The sequence below is a fragment of the Bombina bombina genome, chromosome 7 (assembly GCF_027579735.1).
Source record: "Bombina bombina isolate aBomBom1 chromosome 7, aBomBom1.pri, whole genome shotgun sequence".
Taxonomy (NCBI): Eukaryota; Metazoa; Chordata; class Amphibia; order Anura; family Bombinatoridae; genus Bombina; species Bombina bombina.
Genome location: NC_069505.1, coordinates 370,666,083 through 370,687,312, shown reverse-complemented (window position 1 = coordinate 370,687,312; position 21,230 = coordinate 370,666,083). Strand labels below are relative to the sequence as shown.

Genomic DNA, 21,230 nt, shown 5'->3' with positions numbered 1-21,230 from the left:
CGGGGTAGCCAGTGTCCGTCACAGTAACTGGGTGCATATGCAACTGGTAAACTGGGCTACGAGTAAATAGGTCATAAAGGAGCTCTGTCCACAGGTGCAGCTGGCCCACTTGGCCAGTAGTCAGCAGGTTACAAAGGGGCACAGGGTATGGTTGAAAGTGGGTGTGACAGACTCCGGCTTCCCCGACTGCTTAGCTTTGCCAAAGGGGTCCTTCTTGTATCTGGAACTTGTAGCTATAGAGCCGAGAAAGTGTTTATAACAAGAGCCCACCCTAAAAAGCAGACGAGTACAGTAAAAGGTGAAATACAAACAGACTTTATTGGGAAAACCACACAGCTTATATACATACACATTCTCATCTTAATAAAAGCATTATCTGATCCCGCCATTCCTGCCCCTCCAGAAACACTGGCGCCTCTATAGGAGCCATAGTCACATATAGACCCCCACAGTATCTAGGTCGTGTTTTTTGGGTGGTCCAGGGGGAGCAGCAGCTCTTCCAGGGTGTCGTTGGAAAGCTCCTGGTCCCCAGGTGCCACAGTCCAAAAAGTGACATGTTACCTGAGAAAGGAGCGGCAGCCTGGGGAAGGTACTCAAGAACAGACTAAGGTTGAGGGTAACAATACAAGGGAAGCTGGCGGCGACACATAGATCCCCTCCGGCAATCACCCCACCTTTAGCGGGTGTCCATTGTGAAGTGGCCGACTGGGAGTTCCAGGAGCCCGGCTAGTCTGAGAGGGGTAAGACGGGTGTTTGGCCTTGATGCAGCCGACCGGCAGTTCCAGGAGCCCGGCCAGCCTAGGAGGGTTTTCCAGGTCAGGGATCAGCTCTTTCAAGAATACATTTCTAACCAAAGGGAAGGGTTTCTCGATTGCGGTTGCTCTGAGGAGCCCAAAATTGCCAAGAAATAAGAGGGGGATAGTTAGTAGGGTGTAGGGGTTAAAGCTTTGCACCCCAGTATCTGTGACAGTGATATCCAGAGTCCACTCAAATAACCAGACAAGACCAGTATTCAGGTGAAACAATGACAGACTTTATTGTGAAAACCACACAGCTTATATATACATTCAGAGCCTTATCTGAGCCCAAGATCTCCCGCCTTTCCCGCCCCTCCACACAGTCTGGTGCCTCCATAGCAGCCATAGTCCCATAGAATCCCAGTGATACAGAGGAGGCAGTTTTAGGGTGAACCCAGGGGGAGCAGCAGCACTTCCAGATTGTCGTTGGAAAGCCCTTAGTCCTCAGATGCCACAGTCCAAAAAGCCATCGCTTGGGGGGGGGAGCAGCGGCTGATCAAAGGTACACCAGGTGAGCAGGGGAGGGGTAGTGGTTTTAAGGGGGTCTGAAACCCCAAGTTCCCAAGGGAGCTCTCTTCCGGCAATCACCCCACCTCTTGCCCTCCCTAGTGGGTACCAATGGGGAAAAGGGCAACTGGAGCGACCTGGGGTGAAGGTTAGCGGGTGACCGGGATGGTGCGGCCGGCCGGTAATTCCAGAAGCAGGGCCAGGTGGAAAGGGGTTAGGAGATAAAGAGACTAAGAAGAGTTTTGGGAGATTGCATATGCCATAAAAAGGCAAAATCTGATGTGAAAATGAGTGAGCCATGTAGTAGGGGGTTGGGGGGTATCCTTGGCAGTCCTAATATCCGTGACAGTGCTCCCAACCTATAGCCAGCAGACCCGGCTAGATCCCAATGGATCGGCATGGGGCTGTCCGATGATGGCACCCCAATTTTAGGTTGACTGGAGGGGTCATAGCATCACTGTTGCTCCCTGCTTGCATTCGTCCTCTGCACCCGGAGGCACAGGGATATCCACATAATGCCAAGTCCTGTCACTCAGTTCCCTAAAACAGGTTTACAACTCAGGCCCTAGAACAGGTGATCATGCTAGTAATGTAATGCCGCATTTGCAAGCACACATTAAATTGTACTCGTGGTATACTGCGTTTGCAAATCTGTAAAGGATTTTATCCCATGTGTAGCCAGATCCAGAGTGTCCCAAATAGTGCGCAGCTCAGCCGTTTCCCACACGTTAAAAGGTGAGGTATCAATACCGGGAGGAAAATAAATGTTTCCCATAAGTGAAATAAATCTGGAGGGGGGTAGGTTCGGCCAAGATGACAAAGAGCCATATGCCAAGTTCTCAGGATGTCTTTGTAAAGAAAATGAGACTTAATGGTTTTTAAAGCAGAAGGATTTCTTTTGGATTAAGAAATTGTAAACCTGTCATCCGATAGGTATGAACAAGGAATATGACCTTTTGGTCTTTCCTTGATATACAGGATGCCCCCTTCTGCTTTGATAATGATACATGGTTCTCTGTATGATGTACCTGTTATTTTGTACATGTATCATATCATGTTTATATATTGTATGTTGTTGCTTTTTGTTACATTTGAAAGAATATTTTGTATGTATGTATATTCTGCCATTTTCTGCCACTAGGTGGCTTATTCTCAATCAGCGAGATTACAGGTTTTTGTTGGTAATGGTGTGCGTGTCTAACGTACAGTTTTCCCTCACCGCTCACTTAAGACAACGCTGGTATTAAGCGGTGAGCTGGCTAAACATGCTCGTGCACGATTTCCCCATAGGAATCAATGGGGCAGAGCTGGCTGAAATAAAACCTAACACCTGCAAAAAAGCATCGTTCAGCTTCTAACGCAGCCCCATTGATTCCTATGGGGAAATACTTTTTATGTCTACACCTAACACCCTAACATGAACCCTGAGTCTAAAAACCCCTAATATTACACTTATTAACCCCTAATCTGCTGTTCCCGACATCACCGCCACCTGCATTATATTATTAACCCCTAATCTGCCGCTCCGGACACCGACGCCACCTACATTATCCCTATGAACCCCTAATCTGCTTCCCCCAACATCGCCGATACCAACTGTTACGGTTACCCTTAGTCTCGCTGAGAGATGGACCGCTTAGTAGCCTGGATCCCTATTGCTAAAGAGGGGAGAAGCTGCTTTCCATAGTATTCTATATGAGTCTCGCAAATATAGAATAATCTCCCTTAGCTGCAGTACAGCTAGGATACCCTTCTGCCCACAAAAACGAGTCAATGCTGCGATTGAGGGTCAAACAAGAACTCAGGACTGGGATGCCCAGCCTGCTTTTTATTAAGGTTATATGCACACAGGGCACTCCCAGGGGGAGAGGGGGGGGAAGCACAAAATCCCCCATCACACATTTAGATAGAGAGCACTGTCCTTTGACAGGCCACAATAGGATTACAGTACTTAAGATAACAAGTTTACAAGTTCATCTTATCAATTAGCAGTCTGGCTCCAGAGGTGATTAGACAATGGGATTGGTTATCCCTAAACTTAGAGCTGAGGCTAGCAAAAATGTGTATTTAGGCAATAGTTTCTAAAAGCTGAAAAAAAAGAGTTAACTCTTTATGAAATGATACTTGTTACGGTTTTCTTGGAGCCCTTCTTAGGCGCTGGCTTGCTGGTTCAGGCATTGCTGCTGGGAAATAAGCTCTTCACAACAAAATAACTAATGCTTCTGTAACAGTGCTCCCTTTCTGTGGAACACTCTGGCAGACACGGTCTGACCCCTTTTCGGGGCAGACTAAGGCTGTCCAGACCGCTGGTTATGCGGGGCTGAGGTCTGTTTGTCTGGACAACCCGTCGGCGTTGCCATTCTGTTTCCCAGGTCTGTAAGTAATGGTGAAATTGAAGGGTTGCAACGATAAGCTCCAACGTAATAGCCTGCCGTTATCTCCAGAGACCCGGTTCAGCCACACCAACGGGTTATGGTCGGTGACCAGAGTGAACTCCTGACCATATAAATAGGGAGTCAATTTCTTTAATGCCCACACCAAAGCCAAACACTCCTTTTCGACCGCTGCATAGCTGACTTCGCGGGGCAGGAGCTTCCGGCTGATGTAGGCAACTGGATGCTCCCCTCCATCTTCGCCTACTTGGCTGAGGACAGCTCCCAGCCCGAACATGGAAGCGTCTGTATGGACGATAAAACGTTTGTTAAGGGCTGGGGCCGCCAAGACAGGAGCGTTAATTAGAGCATTTTTGAGAGCCTGGAAAGCCGTTTCACAGTGGGGAGACCACAGGACCTGTCGAGGTAAGTTCTTCTTGGTCAAGTCAGTCAGGGGTTTGGCAAGTGTGCTGTAGTCTGGTACGAACCGTCTATAGTACCCTGCCGTGCCCAGGAAGGCTAGGACCTGAGTCTTAGTGATGGGGGTGGGCCAATTGGCGACAGCTTCTATTTTGGCCGGCTCTGGTCGCTGCTTTCCACACCCCACCCGGTGACCCAGGTACTGTACCTCGGCCATCCCAAAGTGGCATTTTTCTGGCTTCAGAGTCAGGCCAGCAGCCCGGATCTGATCCAGAACCATTCCCACATGAGCTAAGTGGTCCTCCCAGGACTCACTGTGGATCGCTATGTCGTCCAGGTAGGCGCAAGCAAAACTCTGGAAGCCATCCAGGAGCCTATCCACCAAGCGCTGGAATGTAGCTGGGGCATTCTTCATCCCAAACGGCATTACCCTAAACTGATATAAGCCGAATGGGGTGACGAATGCCGACTTGGGGATAGCCTCCGGGGCCAGGGGAATCTGCCAGTAACCTTTGCAGAGGTCAATAGTGGTCAGGTAATTTCCCCTGGCTATACGATCGAGTAGCTCGTCTACCCTGGGCATAGGGTAAGCGTCCGTCACGGTATTTTCATTGAGCCTCCGATAGTCTACACAGAACCGGGTGGTCCCATCTTTCTTGGGCACCAAGACAACTGGGGAGGCCCATGGACTATCGGAGGGCTCAATTACCCTGAGCTGGAGCATCTCATCGATCTCCTTCTTCATTCCTGTCCTAACTGCTTCGGGGATTCGGTACGGAGCCTGGCGCAAGGGAGCTTGTCCCGGAGTATCTACCTGGTGGGTGGTTAAAGTAGTGTACCCTGGCTTCGGGGAGAAGGTGAGGTGTTTGGACTGGAGGAGTTGGTTGAGCTGCTCCCTTTCAGTGGGGCTAAGTCGGTCCCCTATCTGAACCTGCGCCACTATACCTGTGGGGAGACTCTTTTCTAATAGGTCTGGAATGGGTAAACTGTCTGGGTCTTCCTGAGGGGAACAACATACGGCCGTCACGTTCTCTGGTCGCTCAAAATATTCCTTGAGCATGTTTACATGGAATGTCTTTCTAAGATTGTTGTCATGGCAGCTAGCTATCACATAAGTGGTGTCTCCCCTTTTCTCTACGATCTGGTAGGGACCCTGCCAGGACGCCTGCAATTTGTCTGTCTTCACCGGCTTAAGTACTAACACCTTTTGTCCTATGGTGAAGATTCTCTTTCGGGCCCCCCGATCGTACCATACTTTCTGTCTTCTCTGGGCCAACTGGAGATTAGCCCGCACGGATTTGGCTAATTGCTCCATTCGGTCCCTGAGTTCCAGCACGTATGGCACAATGGGGACACCGTCAGCCTCCATCTCTCCCTCCCAGTGCTCCCGGATCAGGTTTAGGGGTCCCCGTACCTTTCTTCCGTAGAGCAACTCGAAGGGAGAGAACCCTGTCGTTTCCTGGGGCACCTCCCGATAAGCAAATAGGAGGTGCGGCAGGAAGCGTTCCCAGTCTCGGTATTCCTGAGTGAACGTCTTGAGCATTTGCTTGAGGGTCCCATTGAACCTCTCACACAGCCCGTTCGTCTGGGGGTGGTATGGGGAGCTCAGGAGGGACTTAATTTTGCAAACCTGCCAGAGTTGTTGGGTTAATTCAGCCGTAAATTGGGTGCCTCGGTCGGATAGGATTTCTTTTGGAAATCCTACCCGGGAGAACACCTGTACTAGTGCATTCGCTACCGTATCCGCTTGTATGTTGGATAGGGCGACAGCCTCTGGGTACCTGGTAGCGTAGTCCACTACGGTAAGAATGTAGCGCTTACCGGAGGGACTAGGGGTAGCCAGTGGTCCCACTAGGTCAATAGCAACCCGGCTGAAGGGTTCCTCTACAATGGGCATATTTACTAGCTGGGCTTTAGGGTGATCGCCTCGCCTTCCTACTCGTTGACACACATCGCAGGTGTTACAGTAAGTTCTAACGTCAGCGTGCACCCCTGGCCAAAAGAACGTGTGAGTAATGCGGTGTAGGGTACGGGTTACGGCTAGGTGGCCTGCTAAGGGGATGTCGTGGCCTATTTTGAGGATTTCTTGACGGTATTTGTGGGGCACTACCAGCTGTCGCCTACGCTGTCCCCTTTTCTCTGTCCAGCGGTATAGTTTCCCTTTTTCCCATAAGAATGTTTCGTTATCTGCCCCGCCCCCTCCGGTCTCTGCTCGTTCCCGGTACTTTTGTAAGGTCGGGTCAGTCTTAGACTCTGCCTCGAAAGCATCTGGGGTGTCCCAGGGTATGGGGCCTAACCTGTCAGGCAAGGTCGGGGTAGGTCTTACCTGTGTCTCCCGCACTGGTGAGAGCTCTCGCTCTGTCCGGGCTTGGGCCCGTGTAGTCACTGGGTCCGCCTCGTTGTTGCATACTGGAGCATAGGCAGAAGTCATGGTGCCCAAATCGTTGCCCAGTAGTACTTCGGCAGGTAAATTATCCATTAGGCCCACGTTCACAGCCCCCTTTCCCGCTCCCCAATCAAGATGCACTTTAGCTGTTGGAATTTTGTACACATCCCCCCCCGCCACTCTAACGGCCACAGTCTGTCCGGATCGCTTGTGCTCTGGCACCAAATGACTCTGTACCAGCGTGATAGTAGCCCCTGTGTCTCGCAATCCCTCGGTAGATCGCCCCTCGAGCCATACCCTCTGCCGATGGTGCTGGCGGTTATCTGAGGCAGCATATACAGGGTCTGCCTCGTGAAGCGGCCCCACATATCCCTCCATAGGGGCCTCTTGGTTAACACAGAGGGCCCGGGCCGGACGATAGGACCCAGAGGGGTAATTGTAATTCCTGGGTGTCTGGTGCGTATTAAGGGGGCAGCTAGCCATGAAATGCCCTGGTTGCTTGCATCGGTGGCAAGTCGGTCTGTGACGCTCAGAGCTGTTATTGGGTGGTCCTGAGTGTCGGACGGGCCCTGTGGGCACCGGGGCTCGGAATTCAGCACGAGGGGGTGCACGGTAAACCTCTCTGAGTTCGACCCGTGCTGGAGCTCGGTAGTTCATGGGTTTGTGAAGACGGGAGTCATAATGTTCATCGGCCAATTTGGCTGCTTCTTCTAAGGTAGAAGGCCGCCTGTCTCGCAGCCATTCCTTCCCTTGCTGTTCCATGCCATTATAAAAATGTTCTAAGAGAAACAATTGTAAAATTTCCTCCCCAGTCACCGCTTTACTTCCGCTCAGCCAGTGATTTGCCGCTCTCCGCATTCGGTGCGCCCATTCCATATGGGTATCGTTAGGCTTCTTTTCCGTGCCCCGAAACTGTCGGCGATACGTGTCCGGAGTTACAGCGTACCGTCGCAACAGTGTCTCCTTAACTAGCTCATACTGTGTCACTTCCTTAGCACCCAGAGTACGAAAGGCTTCCAGGGCTCGCCCGGATAGTTTCCCAGACAATATCGTGGGCCACTCTCTGTTGGGAATCTGGTGCAGGGCACATTGCCTTTCGAAGTCCGCCAAATATTCATCAATCCCTGTCTCGCTCTCTAGAAAGGGTCGAAATGCCGTATAGGGTATCTTGGGCCTCCCAGCATTTTCGACAGGGATGATTACCTGCGGGGCTACAGCATTGCGGTGTGCGTTCGCTAGGTTGAGTTCGTGGGCTCGAGTCTCTCGTATATCCTCGTCCGCCTCCGCCATCAACTGCTGTACCAATTCCATGGAGGGGTTCGGCCCGTATAATGAGAGCCTTTCCCGAACAATCCTGGTTTTTTCGTCACTAATCGTGGTCGGTGTTTCCGCCATTGTGAAGCTCTGATCCAGTTCGGTCAATTCTGCGATCAGCTCTCTCCTCGGCCGGTTGCTGGCGTACCCCCCTCTGCTTTCAAGTAAATCCTTTAGGGTTGTACGCTTCAATTTTTCGTAAGCGCTCTCCATCCGTTCTGTACCTCTCCTAGGAAATCCAGGAAAATCCCGTCGCTGCCGCCAAATGTTACGGTTACCCTTAGTCTCGCTGAGAGATGGACCGCTTAGTAGCCTGGATCCCTATTGCTAAAGAGGGGAGAAGCTGCTTTCCATAGTATTCTATATGAGTCTCGCAAATATAGAATAATCTCCCTTAGCTGCAGTACAGCTAGGATACCCTTCTGCCCACAAAAACGAGTCAATGCTGCGATTGAGGGTCAAACAAGAACTCAGGACTGGGATGCCCAGCCTGCTTTTTATTAAGGTTACATGCACACAGGGCACTCCCAGGGGGAGAGGGGGGGGAAGCACAAAATCCCCCATCACACATTTAGATAGAGAGCACTGTCCTTTGACAGGCCACAATAGGATTACAGTACTTAAGATAACAAGTTTACAAGTTCATCTTATCAATTAGCAGTCTGGCTCCAGAGGTGATTAGACAATGGGATTGGTTATCCCTAAACTTAGAGCTGAGGCTAGCAAAAATGTGTATTTAGGCAATAGTTTCTAAAAGCTGAAAAAAAAGAGTTAACTCTTTATGAAATGATACTTGTTACGGTTTTCTTGGAGCCCTTCTTAGGCGCTGGCTTGCTGGTTCAGGCATTGCTGCTGGGAAATAAGCTCTTCACAACAAAATAACTAATGCTTCTGTAACACCAACTTTTTATTTATTAACCCCTACTCTGCCGCCCCCAATGTCGCCGCAACCTAACTACAATTTTTAACCCCTAATCTGCCGCCCCCAATGTCGCCGCCACTATAATAAAGTTATTAACCCCTAAATCTAAGTCTAACCCTAACCGCCCCCTAACTTAAAAAATAATTTAAATAAATCTAAATAAAATAACTACAATTAAATAAATTATTCCTATTTAAAACTAAATACTTACCTATAAAATAAACCCTAAGCTAGCTACAATATAACTAAACCGCCACCCCTGGGTACTGGGAATCTGGAGGAACATGGCTGCTATGATCGGCGCCAACCTGTCTGTAGGGGCGGTAATGGTGGAAAAACTGTGGCATTGTCTCCTGTTTTATCAAGATGAGTTGTATGTATAAAAGATGTGTGTTTGTCCCAATAAAGTCAGTCTTATTTCACCTGGATGCTAGTCTGTCTAGTCATTTAGGTGGGCCCCTGCAAGAATCATTTTCTTGGGCTACATAGCTGGAGTCACCAGGGAGGAAGAAGTACCCGTTTGGTGGAGATACCCAGTCGGGGTAGCCAAGGTATCCTTCACTGTATTCACACCACACACCACCACACACCTACCACACACATACACAAACACACACCTACACACACTCTCATATAACACAAAACATACTATTATACAACACACACACTCACTACACATTCTTATTCACACCACACACACTCTTATACAACATACACATCACACACATACAAAAACACACACCACGCTCTCTTCCGGCAATCACCCCACCTCTTGCCCTCCCTAGTGGGTACCAATGGGGAAAAGGTCCACTGGAGCGACCTGTGGTGAAGGTTAGCGGGTGACCGGGATGGTGTTGTTTTATATATCTGAATAAACTGTGACTTTTACAACTACACTTAGATTGTGGATGCGCTCTGTTTTTGCTTCTCTCCTAGAGAACCAATCCTGTTTACAATGCAGGATGACTTGCTTGACTTATCCGCCAACAACTAGTGTTCAAGCCGCAAGCTTTTAGGGCACTTTCTAAATGTTTTACAAACATCATTTTTTCTGTCCGCTGCTACAGCGGTGGCTACAACAATACCCAATTTTTCAGTCATTTGTACATGCCTACTTTTTCTGGCCTCTGCTGCTGCCCCTGTGGCTACAAAACTCAAAGCAAAAAATAAGGCACATAACAGTGATTAAACTGTTAAGAATAGTACAACTTAACACACCACTCATATCTGGTGGACCATTAAATTGCACGTGCAGTGCCCCAAATTTGAAGGAGGAGGACCGACCAAGCATCTTTATCCGTCTCTTGGTTGCTCTAAATTATCTCCGGGTTCCATCTATGCCATACCTGTAGTTTATTGTGCAAAAAGGTGGCATATGTGGTGTTTCATGCGGTTGTGCCTGTTGAGGGTCGTGGCCCATGGTATAAAAAGGCTGAAGGAGAACGACCTGTAATGGGTGTCCAAGCACATTTTTTGTAAAATGTTCCCGGTTCCTCTCAATTATCTCCGGGTTCCTCAAATCAATGCCATACCTGTACTTGATTGTGCAAAAGGATGGCATATGTGGTGTTTCATGCTGTTGTGCCTGTTGAGGTTCGTGGGCCATCTTATTAAAAGGGTGAAGGAGAACAAAGTGTACTGGTTGTCCAAGCTTCTTTTTCCATCTCCCGGTTCCTAAAAAATATCTCTGTGTTTCTAAAATGGATGCCATACCTGTACTCTATTGTGCAAAAGGATGGCATATGTGGTGTTTCCTGCAGTTGTTTCTGTTGAGGGTGCTGGACCCTCTTATAAAAAGGCTGAAGGAGAACGACCTGTACTGGGTGTCCAAGCATTGTTTTTTGGCCAATTTCACGGTTCCAAAAAATTATCTCTGGGTTTCTAAAATCAATGCCGTACCTGTACTCTATTGTTCAAAAGGATGCAAAATGTCCGCTTTCCAGCTATTGTTTCTGTTGATGGTCCTAAAGCCTCTTATAAAAAGTCTGAAGAAGAAAGAAGTGTACTGGGTGTCAAAACATTTTTTTGGTTCAATTTCCCGGTTCCAACAAATTATCTCCGGGTTTCTAAAATCAATGCCTTACCTGTAATCTATTGTTCAAATGGATGCCATATGTCCTCTTTCCTGCTGTTGTCCTGCTGTTGTTTCTGTTGAGGGTCCTGGACCCTCTTATAAAAAGGCCAAAGGAGAAAGAAGTGTACTGGGTGTCCAATCAATGTTTTTTTTCCTATTTCTCGTTTCCTAAAAATTATCTCTGGGTTTCTAAAATCAATGCCTTACCTGTACTCTATTGTTCAAAAGGATACCATATGTCCTCTTTCCTGCTGTTGTTTCTGTTGAGGGTCCGGGACCCTCTTATAAAAAAGCTGAAGGAGAAAGAAGTGTACTAGGTGTCCAATCAATGTTTTTTTCTATTTCCTGTTTCCTAAAAATTATCTCTGGGTTTCTAAAATCAATGCCTTACCTGTACTCTATTGTTCAAAAGGATGCCATATGTCCTCTTTCCTGCTGTTGTTTCTGATGAGGGTCCTGGAGCCTCTTATAAAAAGGCTGAAGTAGAAAGAAGTGTACTGGGTGTCCATCCAATCATTTTTTTGTTCAATTTCCCGGTTCCAAGAAATTATCTCTGGGTTTCTAAAATCAATGCTGTACCTGTACTCTATTGTTCAAAAGTATGCCATATGTCCTCTTTCCTGCTGTTGTTTTTGTTGAGGGTCCTGGAGCCTCTTATAAAAAGGCTGAAGTAGAAAGAAGTGTACTGGGTGTCCAATAATTTTTTTTGTTCAATTTCCCGGTTCCAAAAAATTATCTCTGGGTTTCTAAAATCAATGCTGTACCTGTACTCTATTGTTCAAAAGGATGCCATATGTCCTCTTTCCATATGCAATGTTCAATCCGCCACCTATTCGTCATCATTGAGTAAACTTTGACCCTGTATCTCACAGTCTGCAGACACATTCCAGCCAATCAGCAGCAGACACTTCCTCCCAGACCCTCCCAGCTCCTGGACAGCAGCCATTTTACATTCATTCGGAAGCTGCATTGCTAGTGAGAGGAGGGACAGTGTAGCTGCTGGTGATTTTATAGGGAAATTGATAGATAGGCTAGTGTATTCAGTGTCCACTACAGTTCTGATCTCTGCTTTAAGGACAGCACCCCAAAAAAGCCCTTTTTAGGGCTAGAACATCATTTTTTTCCCTGTGTAATCTAATTGCAGTTGCTTGCCTGCCAAGCCACTTGCCCAGTGCCACCACTCATATCTGGTGTAACAGTAATGTAAATAATAATAAAAAAAATATATATTTTTTCTACTGTGAAACATCAGTCTGCTAGTGTAATCTAATTGCAGCTGCCTGCCTGCCAGCGTGTGTGCCAGGCCGACTTGCCCAGTGCCACCACTCATATCTGGTGTAACAGTAGTGTAAATAATAAAAAAAAAAAAAACTTGTTTGACTGTGAAACATCAGTCTGCTTGTGTAATCTAATTGCAGTTGCCTGCCTGCCAGCGTGTGTGCCAGGCTCACAGCATATACTGTGCCCACTTGCCCAGTGCCATCACTCATATCTGGGGTAACAGTAGTGTAAATTTAAAAAAAAAAAAATGACTGTGAAACATCAGTCTGCTTGAGTAATCTAATTGCAGTTGCCTGCCTGCCAGCGTGTGTGCCAGGCTCACAACATATACTGTGCCCACTTGCCCAGTGGCACCACTCATATCTTGTTTAATAGTAGTGTAAGTGTACATTTAAAAAAATAAAAACTTTTTGGACTGTGAAACATCAGTCTGCTTTTTTTGTGTCAGGCTCACAGCGTATACTGTGCCCACTTGCCCAGTGCCACCACTCATATCTTGTTTAATTGTAGTGTAAGTGTACATTTAAAAAAATAAAAACTTTTTGGACTGTGAAACATCAGTCTGCTTTTTTTGTGTCAGGCTCACAGCGAAGATTACCCCAATACCCAGTGAAACGTCAGTCTTCTTTTTTGTGTCAGACTCACAGCGTATACTGTGCCCACTTGCCCAGTGCCACCACTCATATCTTGTTTAATTGTAGTGTAAGTGTACATTTAAAAAAATAAAAACTTTTTGGACTGTGAAACATCAGTCTGCTTTTTTTGTGTCAGACTCACAACGTATATTTTGCCCACTTGCCCAGTGCCACCACTCATATCTTGTTTAATAGTAGTGTAAGTGTACATTTAAAAAAATAAAAACTTTTTGGACTGTGAAACATCAGTCTGCTTTTTTGTGTCAGGCTCACAGCGTATACTGTGCCCACTTGCCCAGTGCCACCACTCATATCTTGTTTAATAGTAGTGTAAGTGTACATTTAAAAAAATAAAAACTTTTTGGACTGTGAAACATCAGTCTGCTTTTTTGTGTCAGGCTCACAGCGTATACAGTGCCCACTTACCCAGTGCCACCACTTATATCTTGTTTAATAGTAGTGTAAGTGTACATTTAAAAAAATAAAAACTTTTTGGACTGTGAAACATCAGTCTGCTTTTTTGCGTCAGGCGCACAGCATAAAACAACTTGTATATGTTTATATTATAATAGTACGATCAATATTGAACTTCAGTGAGTCAACGGCTCTTTGCCTATCAGAGGTGAAGTGAGGGGAGAAAATGTCTGGGGTTTTAAGCTTGTGATAATTTTATTCATTCGGAATTAATGAAAGCAAATAAACAGTCATCTATGGCCCGTACCAAGCAGACCGCCCGCAAATCTACTGGAGGGAAGGCTCCCCGCAAGCAGTTGGCCACCAAGGCTGCCAGGAAGAGCGCCCCAGCCACCGGCGGAGTCAAGAAGCCTCATCGCTATCGGCCCGGGACAGTGGCTCTCAGGGAGATCCGACGCTATCAGAAATCCACCGAGCTCCTCATCCGCAAGCTGCCCTTCCAGCGCCTGGTCCGTGAGATCGCCCAGGACTTCAAGACCGATCTGCGCTTCCAGAGCTCTGCGGTCATGGCGCTGCAGGAGGCCAGCGAGGCTTATCTAGTGGGGCTCTTCGAAGACACCAACTTGTGTGCTATCCACGCCAAGAGAGTCACCATCATGCCCAAGGACATCCAGCTGGCCCGCAGGATCCGCGGGGAGAGAGCTTAGACCCACCGCACACCCTAATATTCACCCAAAGGCTCTTTTAAGAGCCACCAAATTGTCTCTTCAACGAGCTGCACTGCTATTTTAAATCTCTCCCACCGAAACCTTTTTTCTACTTCAATGTATATAGTTCGCGCAACCTCAATGGTTAGTCAGGAAATTCACTTGCTTTATTTTAGACCGCACATACAATCTTACTATTCTCTCAGCTAAAGACTTCAGCTTTATATTACCTAAGTGCCATTGTTGTTTCACAAACCATACTTTTTTTTTTATTGACAAATCTAGTTTTTAAACTACACTAATCATGATCCCTTCACAATATAGTTCACCACTCATACCTGTCGGTATCTTGCATTGTGATAACTATTGATAACGGCTGAAAAGAGCCAACAGATTTTCACTTTAATCTGCTGCTATCTCTTTATATACTTTCTGTATTTACATATATTTTTAGATTTACAGGTTGGCAGGGCCGCCACTAGAAATTTTGGGGCCCCTGACTTAACCATTGATCAGGGCCCCCCCCCCCCCTCCTTTGACACGTGCAATTTTTGACCAAGTGACTAAAATGTATATGCACTTTATTCTTAATTGTCTATTTAAACTTGGAAATGTTGTAAAGGTAGTAACATGCAAACACACAGACACACACACACACACACTTACAAATAAGGATTCACATATAGACACTCTAGCAGACACACAAAGAAACTCAGACACAGACACCCAAACAGACACTCAGCACTTGTTTACATTGACCTGACAAGTAATGAGGTAGACTACAGTTGTAAAAAAAGGAGATTTAGAAAACAAAATATGGAGTTCTGATTATCTTTTTGTAAAGGAAGATGCCAACTAAATGATGACAACAGCATGCAGTGGCTGAAAGGAAGGGCCCTGAACTGCCTAAACAATAATTTAAAGGTTAAATGGTAGATTGCTGACTTCCGGAAAGGTCTCATTAGTCTCAAAGTCTGTAGAAAGATGTGAATAATTAGTAGTTAGGTCAAAATGTCCTAAAAAGGAACAGACAATGGACACACACACACATAAACTCAAACTTGCACATACACCCAAGGAAACACCGACAGAAACAGCCTCAGAAAACACCCAAAGACATACACACACACACACAGAGACACCCACAGAAAACACAGAAAGACATACATACACACCCTCACTGAGACATCCACAGAAAACACACAAAGACATACACACACCCTCACAGAGACACCCACAGAAAATACACACCCTCACAGAGACATCCACAGAAAACACAGACATACACACCCACCCTCACAGAGGCATCCAGAGAAAATACACAAAGACAAATACACGCCCACCCTCACAGAGACACCCATAGAAAAAGCTCAAAGACATATGCACACACCCTCACAGACATCCACAGAAAATGCACAAAGACATACACACCCAACCTCACAGAGACCAACAGAAAAAAATACATACACACTCATAGAGACACAAACCAAAGCACAAAGACATAAACACAGACACCCACAGAAACACTCACAGGAGGAAACATTTATGCACCTTGCATCCCCTTAATCAACAGTGTGTGACATGCATGATAAAAAAAAATGCAGAAATTAAGAGATCACTTTTTAAAGAATCATATTTGTAAATGTGCAAACAAAAATAATTCTGTGAATTCAAAATTGTACATTAATGATCTGGGTAGATGGCTAGATGAAGAAAAGTACTTTTAAAAGGTTGACATATGTTTGTTTGATATTTTCCCCAACCAAGAGCACCACTTCAAATATAGTGTACAAATGTTCCCATCTGTCTGCTGTACTTGTGGATTTTGAAAATGCTGTACTCTATATGGTCTTGGTGGAACCATAAGCTGTGGTACTCATACCATTAGATCTGGTTAAATGCAGGATTTAAGCTTGTTGGTATGCATTTCAAAATTAAGTCAGCTGTAGAGTAAACTGAACAGTTTTAAGTTAACCTGTCTCATTCCAACACTGAGCAATCTTAGTCTGAGAGTATAACATGTTATGCAGATGTAAAAATCTTAGATAAAATGCCTCCTTGTATCTGGAAAGTCCTTGCATAAAGGGGCAGTAAACTGGAATGTAATATATCATTTGTGTATTGAGGAGGAAACATTTCTGCATGGTTTTAAATATAGAATTTCTACAGCATTGTCAAATAATCATAAATACACTGCTGCTAAAAAAAATTGTTTTTATGAACCCCTGGCCCCACCATACAACTACTACCACACTGAAGTTACAATCTTAAATTGCACAAAGAAATAAAAAACATTTGCTAAGTAATTCCTACCTCCTCTGCAAATGAAAGTGATCAGCCGTCTGACTCAGGCACACGCTCTACAAACAAAGTGCCAAGTCTGTCTCACACTGTGCATAGTGGTTTAGTGCACACTCTGAAATCCTCTCAAATGCTAATACTTTACTCCTTGTAATAACATTCCCCATGCTCAATTAGCACTCTGCTGTAGTACCCACTGGTGGCTGCCAAAATGTAAAAAAAAAAAAAAAAAACAATTTTTTTTTTTTTTTTTTTTTTAGTTCTTGCCTCCTGGGGCCCCCCTAGCCCATTGGGCCCCTGACAGGAGTCACCCCTGTCACCCCCTGATGGCGGCCCTGCAGGTTGGTACCCCCTGACATGAGGTTTTTTTTTTTTTTTTTGTATACTTACAGCAGCTTCTTTGCTCATGTGCTGCACAATGCAATAGGTGTAACACTGTTGCAAGAGGCACCTCAAACACATGGGCGTAATGATCAAGCTTTTCTGTAATTTGATTATATATTAAACACAAATTTAACCAGTTTACTAGTGTTTTTATAATGTTGCAGATCAGTCGAGTGATAACAAAGAACATTAAATTGAAACCCTTTTCCATCTTCAAGGTGCACTAAGTGATACATTTATAGCATCAGCTCTAGAAGATTCAGACCAAGCGCAGTACATGTGCAAATGTCACTTTAAACGTGTTGGTGACTTAAATGAGTGTCAATAATTTGATATACCTGTTTACACACAGGGTTTATCTATATTAAAGTCTACACTAGGAGATTACATTAGTACATTAAGGAGGAAGAACAAATTAATTGTACCCTCATTTTAACAAGTTGTTATCTGTTATACAGCATAATAAACTGAATGGAAACAATGTAACTTTTATTCCTAGGTTATACATTGTATTTGTGAATCATTTCCATAATGAACTAAATGTTACACATAGGACGTTCTCTGTATTCAAACCCTGAGCCAATGCCTCGGTGTCAGCTGAGACTGGGGTTTAACAAGATATACACTGGTCATTCTGCACAATGTGCTAATAAACGGAGCACTTCCCTATTTCATAATCAGATACTCACAGCTGCAGCTCCAGTCGGTATCAGCAAAGCAATTATGTATTCTACAGTGGAGCTAAACTATTGCCCCTTATAAACTGAACTGCGTTTTACTAGTATTATTAATCTTATTATCGCTGAGATTTCTGCTCTACAATTACAGACCGTGATGTGAAAATTACTGTTTTAACCAACATACATTAGCGCAGACATTCACTGTACAGGATAAGGCAACACTTATGTACTATAGACAAGTATTTTAAAGTAATTAGTTAATTAACTACATGTATTTACAATCCATTTACTGTAGGTTTATTACTCATTTTAACTTATTCTTCTGTGCCCTGCAGAACAGATTGATGTGAATCATCAGCTACATAATAAAAAACAAAACGAAGTTAAACGTGAACAATGTCACAGCTCTGTTGGAAAGTGTTGGTGGCTCTTAGAAGAGCCTTTGGTTGTGAGGACTGAGCAGGGAGCGATCAATTTTTAGCAGCCGCCTTCTTGGCTTTGGGTTTAGCGGCCTTTTTAGCTGGGCTCTTGGCAGCTTTCTTAGCCGGGCTCTTTGCTACCTTCTTGGGCTTGGCGGCTTTAGGCTTCTTCGGGCTTTTTGCAGGGGCAACCTTGGCGCCTGCGGGTTTCTTGGCCTTTTTGGGACTTTTCTTTGCAGCAGATGGAGCCTTTTTGGGCTTCTTGGGGGACTTGGCCGCTTTGCTCTTTGGCTTTGCTGCTTTATTGGATTTGGCCTTTGCTGCAGGCAACGCCTTTTTCTTGTCCGCTTTCTCCTGGCTCTGCAGCTGCTTCTTGTTCACCTTGAACGAGCCGGAGGCCCCGCTGCCTTTCAGCTGGACGAGCCGCTCCTTACTCACCAAGGCTTTGAGAGCCAGCTTGAGGCGGCTGTTGTTCTTCTCCACATCGTAGCCTTCCGCAGCCAGAGCCTTCTTGAGAGCTGCCAGGGAGACCCCGCTGCGCTCTTTAGAAGCGGACACCGCTTTAAAAATCAGATCGGACACGCTGGGACCGAACTTTGCAGGACGGCTTTTCTTGGCTCCACCTGATACAGCTGCCTTCTTTTTCGGCTGCTTCTTGGCAGGAGCGGCGCTTTCAGCGGGAGGTGCAATTGGTGCGGTCTCTGCCATTTTGTCTCTAGTCACACGAATATACTAATTGCGCTCTTTCTTGTGTTTAAATAGAAGCCACGTGGCGATGTGATTGGCTATACTATTTACAGATGTGTTCTCTGATTGGTTACTTGCATGTAGGCGCAATGTCTCCTAGTTTACAAAATGGCACAGATTTTGTGTTTCCACAGCTTCACTTAATCTAGATTTTATTAGACTATATGTGTCATATCTGTGTCTCTCTCACACAAGCAGAAACTGTGCACCTTATGTTACAGACTAATGCCTGCACAGTGCAAACAGAACGGTATTATCTGCCGCAGGGTGTGCTGAAATGCCAGGAGCCCCAGACTTGTCTTATTATGAACAGCCTTATTATCTGTATATCTCAAATAATAACCTGAATATCACATTATACAACACAATGCATTCTACTAAATCATGTTATTTCAAGAAAAGTGACATTGTATCAATAAACGCACAATCAGTAGATGCTATAAATGAAACAAATAGCACATTTGAAATTACAACAGCTGGGTGTTACTCTACTGGAGAGAGTGAATTCTGGAGAAATTAGGAGTTAGTACATTGTCTAATTATTTAAATGCAATTGTCATTTGCAAATATACGAGAAATACATGTATCTTCTATTTTACCCTCCATATTATTGGAGATAACTTGCCTTGTGATTAGCTAAACAATAGCCCCTGAAGTTGGTTTCTAAAATCAACCTGCATTAATTATAGAATCAACAATTCAATAAAATGTTTAAAAATTAAAAAAAAAAATATTATAGAATAATCAGAAGGTCAAAAACATATTGTTTATAGGAGATAAAGCTGCAGATGGGACATTGGCCTGGAAGTCAGTAGGTCACATAAGGGCTCTGGATATAAGAGCAGCTGCAATACTAGGCCTGGAGTTAGTAGTTCACAAATCGGTAGAGGTAAACCTTGAATAATGAACCCAAAGTGAGCTGGCACACAACAATTAGAGTTAGCAGGTCAGTGATTGACACTACAATTAGGTGCACCTGGTAACTAAGCCTGGAGTTGGCAGGTTATAAAGGGGCACTTTGTATAGGTGTAGCGGACCCACTGGTTCTGGAGTCCGTAGATCACGTTAGTGCTGGCTAGACATGCATCTTATACACTATGCCTGGAATCAGCAGCTCACAAATGGTAATTGTCACAGATACAAGGCTGCCAAGGCTACCCCCCTACTTACCTGGCTCACTCCTTTTAAAACCATCGTTGGCCTTTTCATGGCTTACACAATCTTCCAGACTCTTGCTATTGCTTTTTTATGTGGTTTGTACATCCTCAAGGAAGAGCTGATATTTGACCGCCTAACCCCTCTCCGGCTGGCCGGGCTTCTGGATCTGCCGGTCAGCCGCATCACCCCAGACACCTGATAATCTATACCCCATGTCACTCCAGCAGTGCTTTGCCCCAGAGCTCTGCTCTTTTGGGGATTGGTACCCCCTAGGGAGGGCAAGAGTTTGGGGGATTGTCCGGAGGGAGCTCCTTTGGGAACTTGGGTTTTCCAACCCCCCTACAACTCCTACTTCCCCTGACTTTCCCAGTGTATGTTTGATCACCAGCAGCTCTGGGCCCCTGCAACGGGTCATGTTGCTTTTTGGACTGTGACATGTGGGGACCGAGCACTTTACAACGACACCCTGGAAGTAGTGCCGCTCTCCCGGGATCACCCCAGAATAAACACCTCTGTACCACTGAGACTCTATGGGGCTATGGACCCTATGGGGGGTGCTAGCCTGTCTGAAGGGGCGGGAATGGTGGGAAATCTGGGGGTCAGATAAGACCCTTATCAAGATGAGCTGGGTGTATATAAGTATGTGTGTTTCACAATAAAGAATGTGCTTGTTCCACCTGAATACTGGTTCTGTCTGGTTATTTGGGTGGGCTCTGGCTATATAACTTCTCTCGGAAGCACCCTCTTGGCAGAGCTACCCAGTCGGTGTAGCCAGTGTCCATCATAGTAACTGGGTGCATATGCAACTGGTAAACTGGGCTACGAGTAAATAGGTCATAAAGGAGCTCTGTCCATAGGTGCAGCTGGCCCACTTGGCCAGTAGTCAGCAGGTTACAAAGGGGCACAGGGTATGGTTGAAAGTGGGTGTGACAGACTCCGGCTTCCCCGACTGCTTAGATTTGCCAAAGGGGTCCTTCTTGTATCTGGAACTTGTAGCTATAGAGCCGAGAAAGTGTTTATAACAAGAGCCCACCCTAAAAAGCAGACGAGTACAGTAAAAGGTAAAACACAAACAGACTTTATTGGGAAAACCACACAGCTTATATACATACACATTCTCATCTTAATAAAAGCATTATCTGATCCCACCATTCCTGCCCCTCCAGAAACACTGGCGCCTCTATAGGAGCCATAGTCACATATAGACCCCCACAGTATCTAGGTCGTGTTTTTTTGGGTGGTCCAGGGGGAGCAGCAGCTCTTCCAGGGTGTCTCTGGGTTTCTAAAATCAATGCCTTACCTTTACTCTATTGTTCAAAAGGATGCCATATGTCCTCTTTTCTGCTGTTGTTTTTGTTGAGGGTCCTGGATCCTCTTATAAAAAGGCTGAAGAAGAAAGAAGTGTACTGGGTGTCCAATCATTTTTTTGGTTCAATTTCCCGGTTCCAACAAATTATCTCCGGGTTTCTAAAATCAATGCCTTACCTGTAATCTATTGTTCAAAAGGATGCCATATGTCCTCTTTCCTGCTGTTGTTTCTGTTGAGGGTCCGGGACCCTCTTATAAAAAGGCTGAAGGAGAAAGAAGTGTACTAGGTGTCCAATCAATGTTTTTTTTCTATTTCCTGTTTCCTAAAAATTATCTCTGGGTTTCTAAAATCAATGCCTTACCTGTACTCTATTGTTCAAAAGGATGCCATATGTCCTCTTTCC

At 45.4% G+C, this 21,230-nt stretch overlaps 2 protein-coding genes across 2 annotated transcripts; one reads left to right on the top strand and one right to left on the bottom strand.

Moving 5' to 3' along the window:
• Positions 1 to 13,418: 13,418 nt before the first annotated feature.
• On the top strand, positions 13,419 to 16,643 carry LOC128666462 (histone H3). Its single transcript, XM_053721073.1, has 2 exons — positions 13,419 to 14,291; positions 16,472 to 16,643. The coding sequence occupies exon 1, from the start codon at positions 13,419 to 13,421 to the stop codon at positions 13,827 to 13,829; it is 411 nt and encodes a 136-aa protein (XP_053577048.1). The 3' UTR covers positions 13,830 to 14,291; positions 16,472 to 16,643.
• Positions 16,644 to 16,986: 343 nt separating this feature from the next.
• Positions 16,987 to 18,321, bottom strand: LOC128666461 (histone H1B-like). The gene has a single exon (XM_053721072.1). It carries the CDS (start codon positions 18,319 to 18,321, stop codon positions 17,665 to 17,667), a length of 657 nt encoding a protein of 218 aa, XP_053577047.1. The 3' UTR covers positions 16,987 to 17,664.
• Positions 18,322 to 21,230: the final 2,909 nt, after the last annotated feature.

Excerpts from the sequence above, each read along its gene's own strand:
- LOC128666462 (XM_053721073.1), top strand. The coding sequence starts at position 13,419 with ATGGCCCGTACCAAGCAGACCGCCCGCAAATCTACTGGAGGGAAGGCT.
- LOC128666461 (XM_053721072.1), bottom strand. The coding sequence starts at position 18,321 with ATGGCAGAGACCGCACCAATTGCACCTCCCGCTGAAAGCGCCGCTCCT.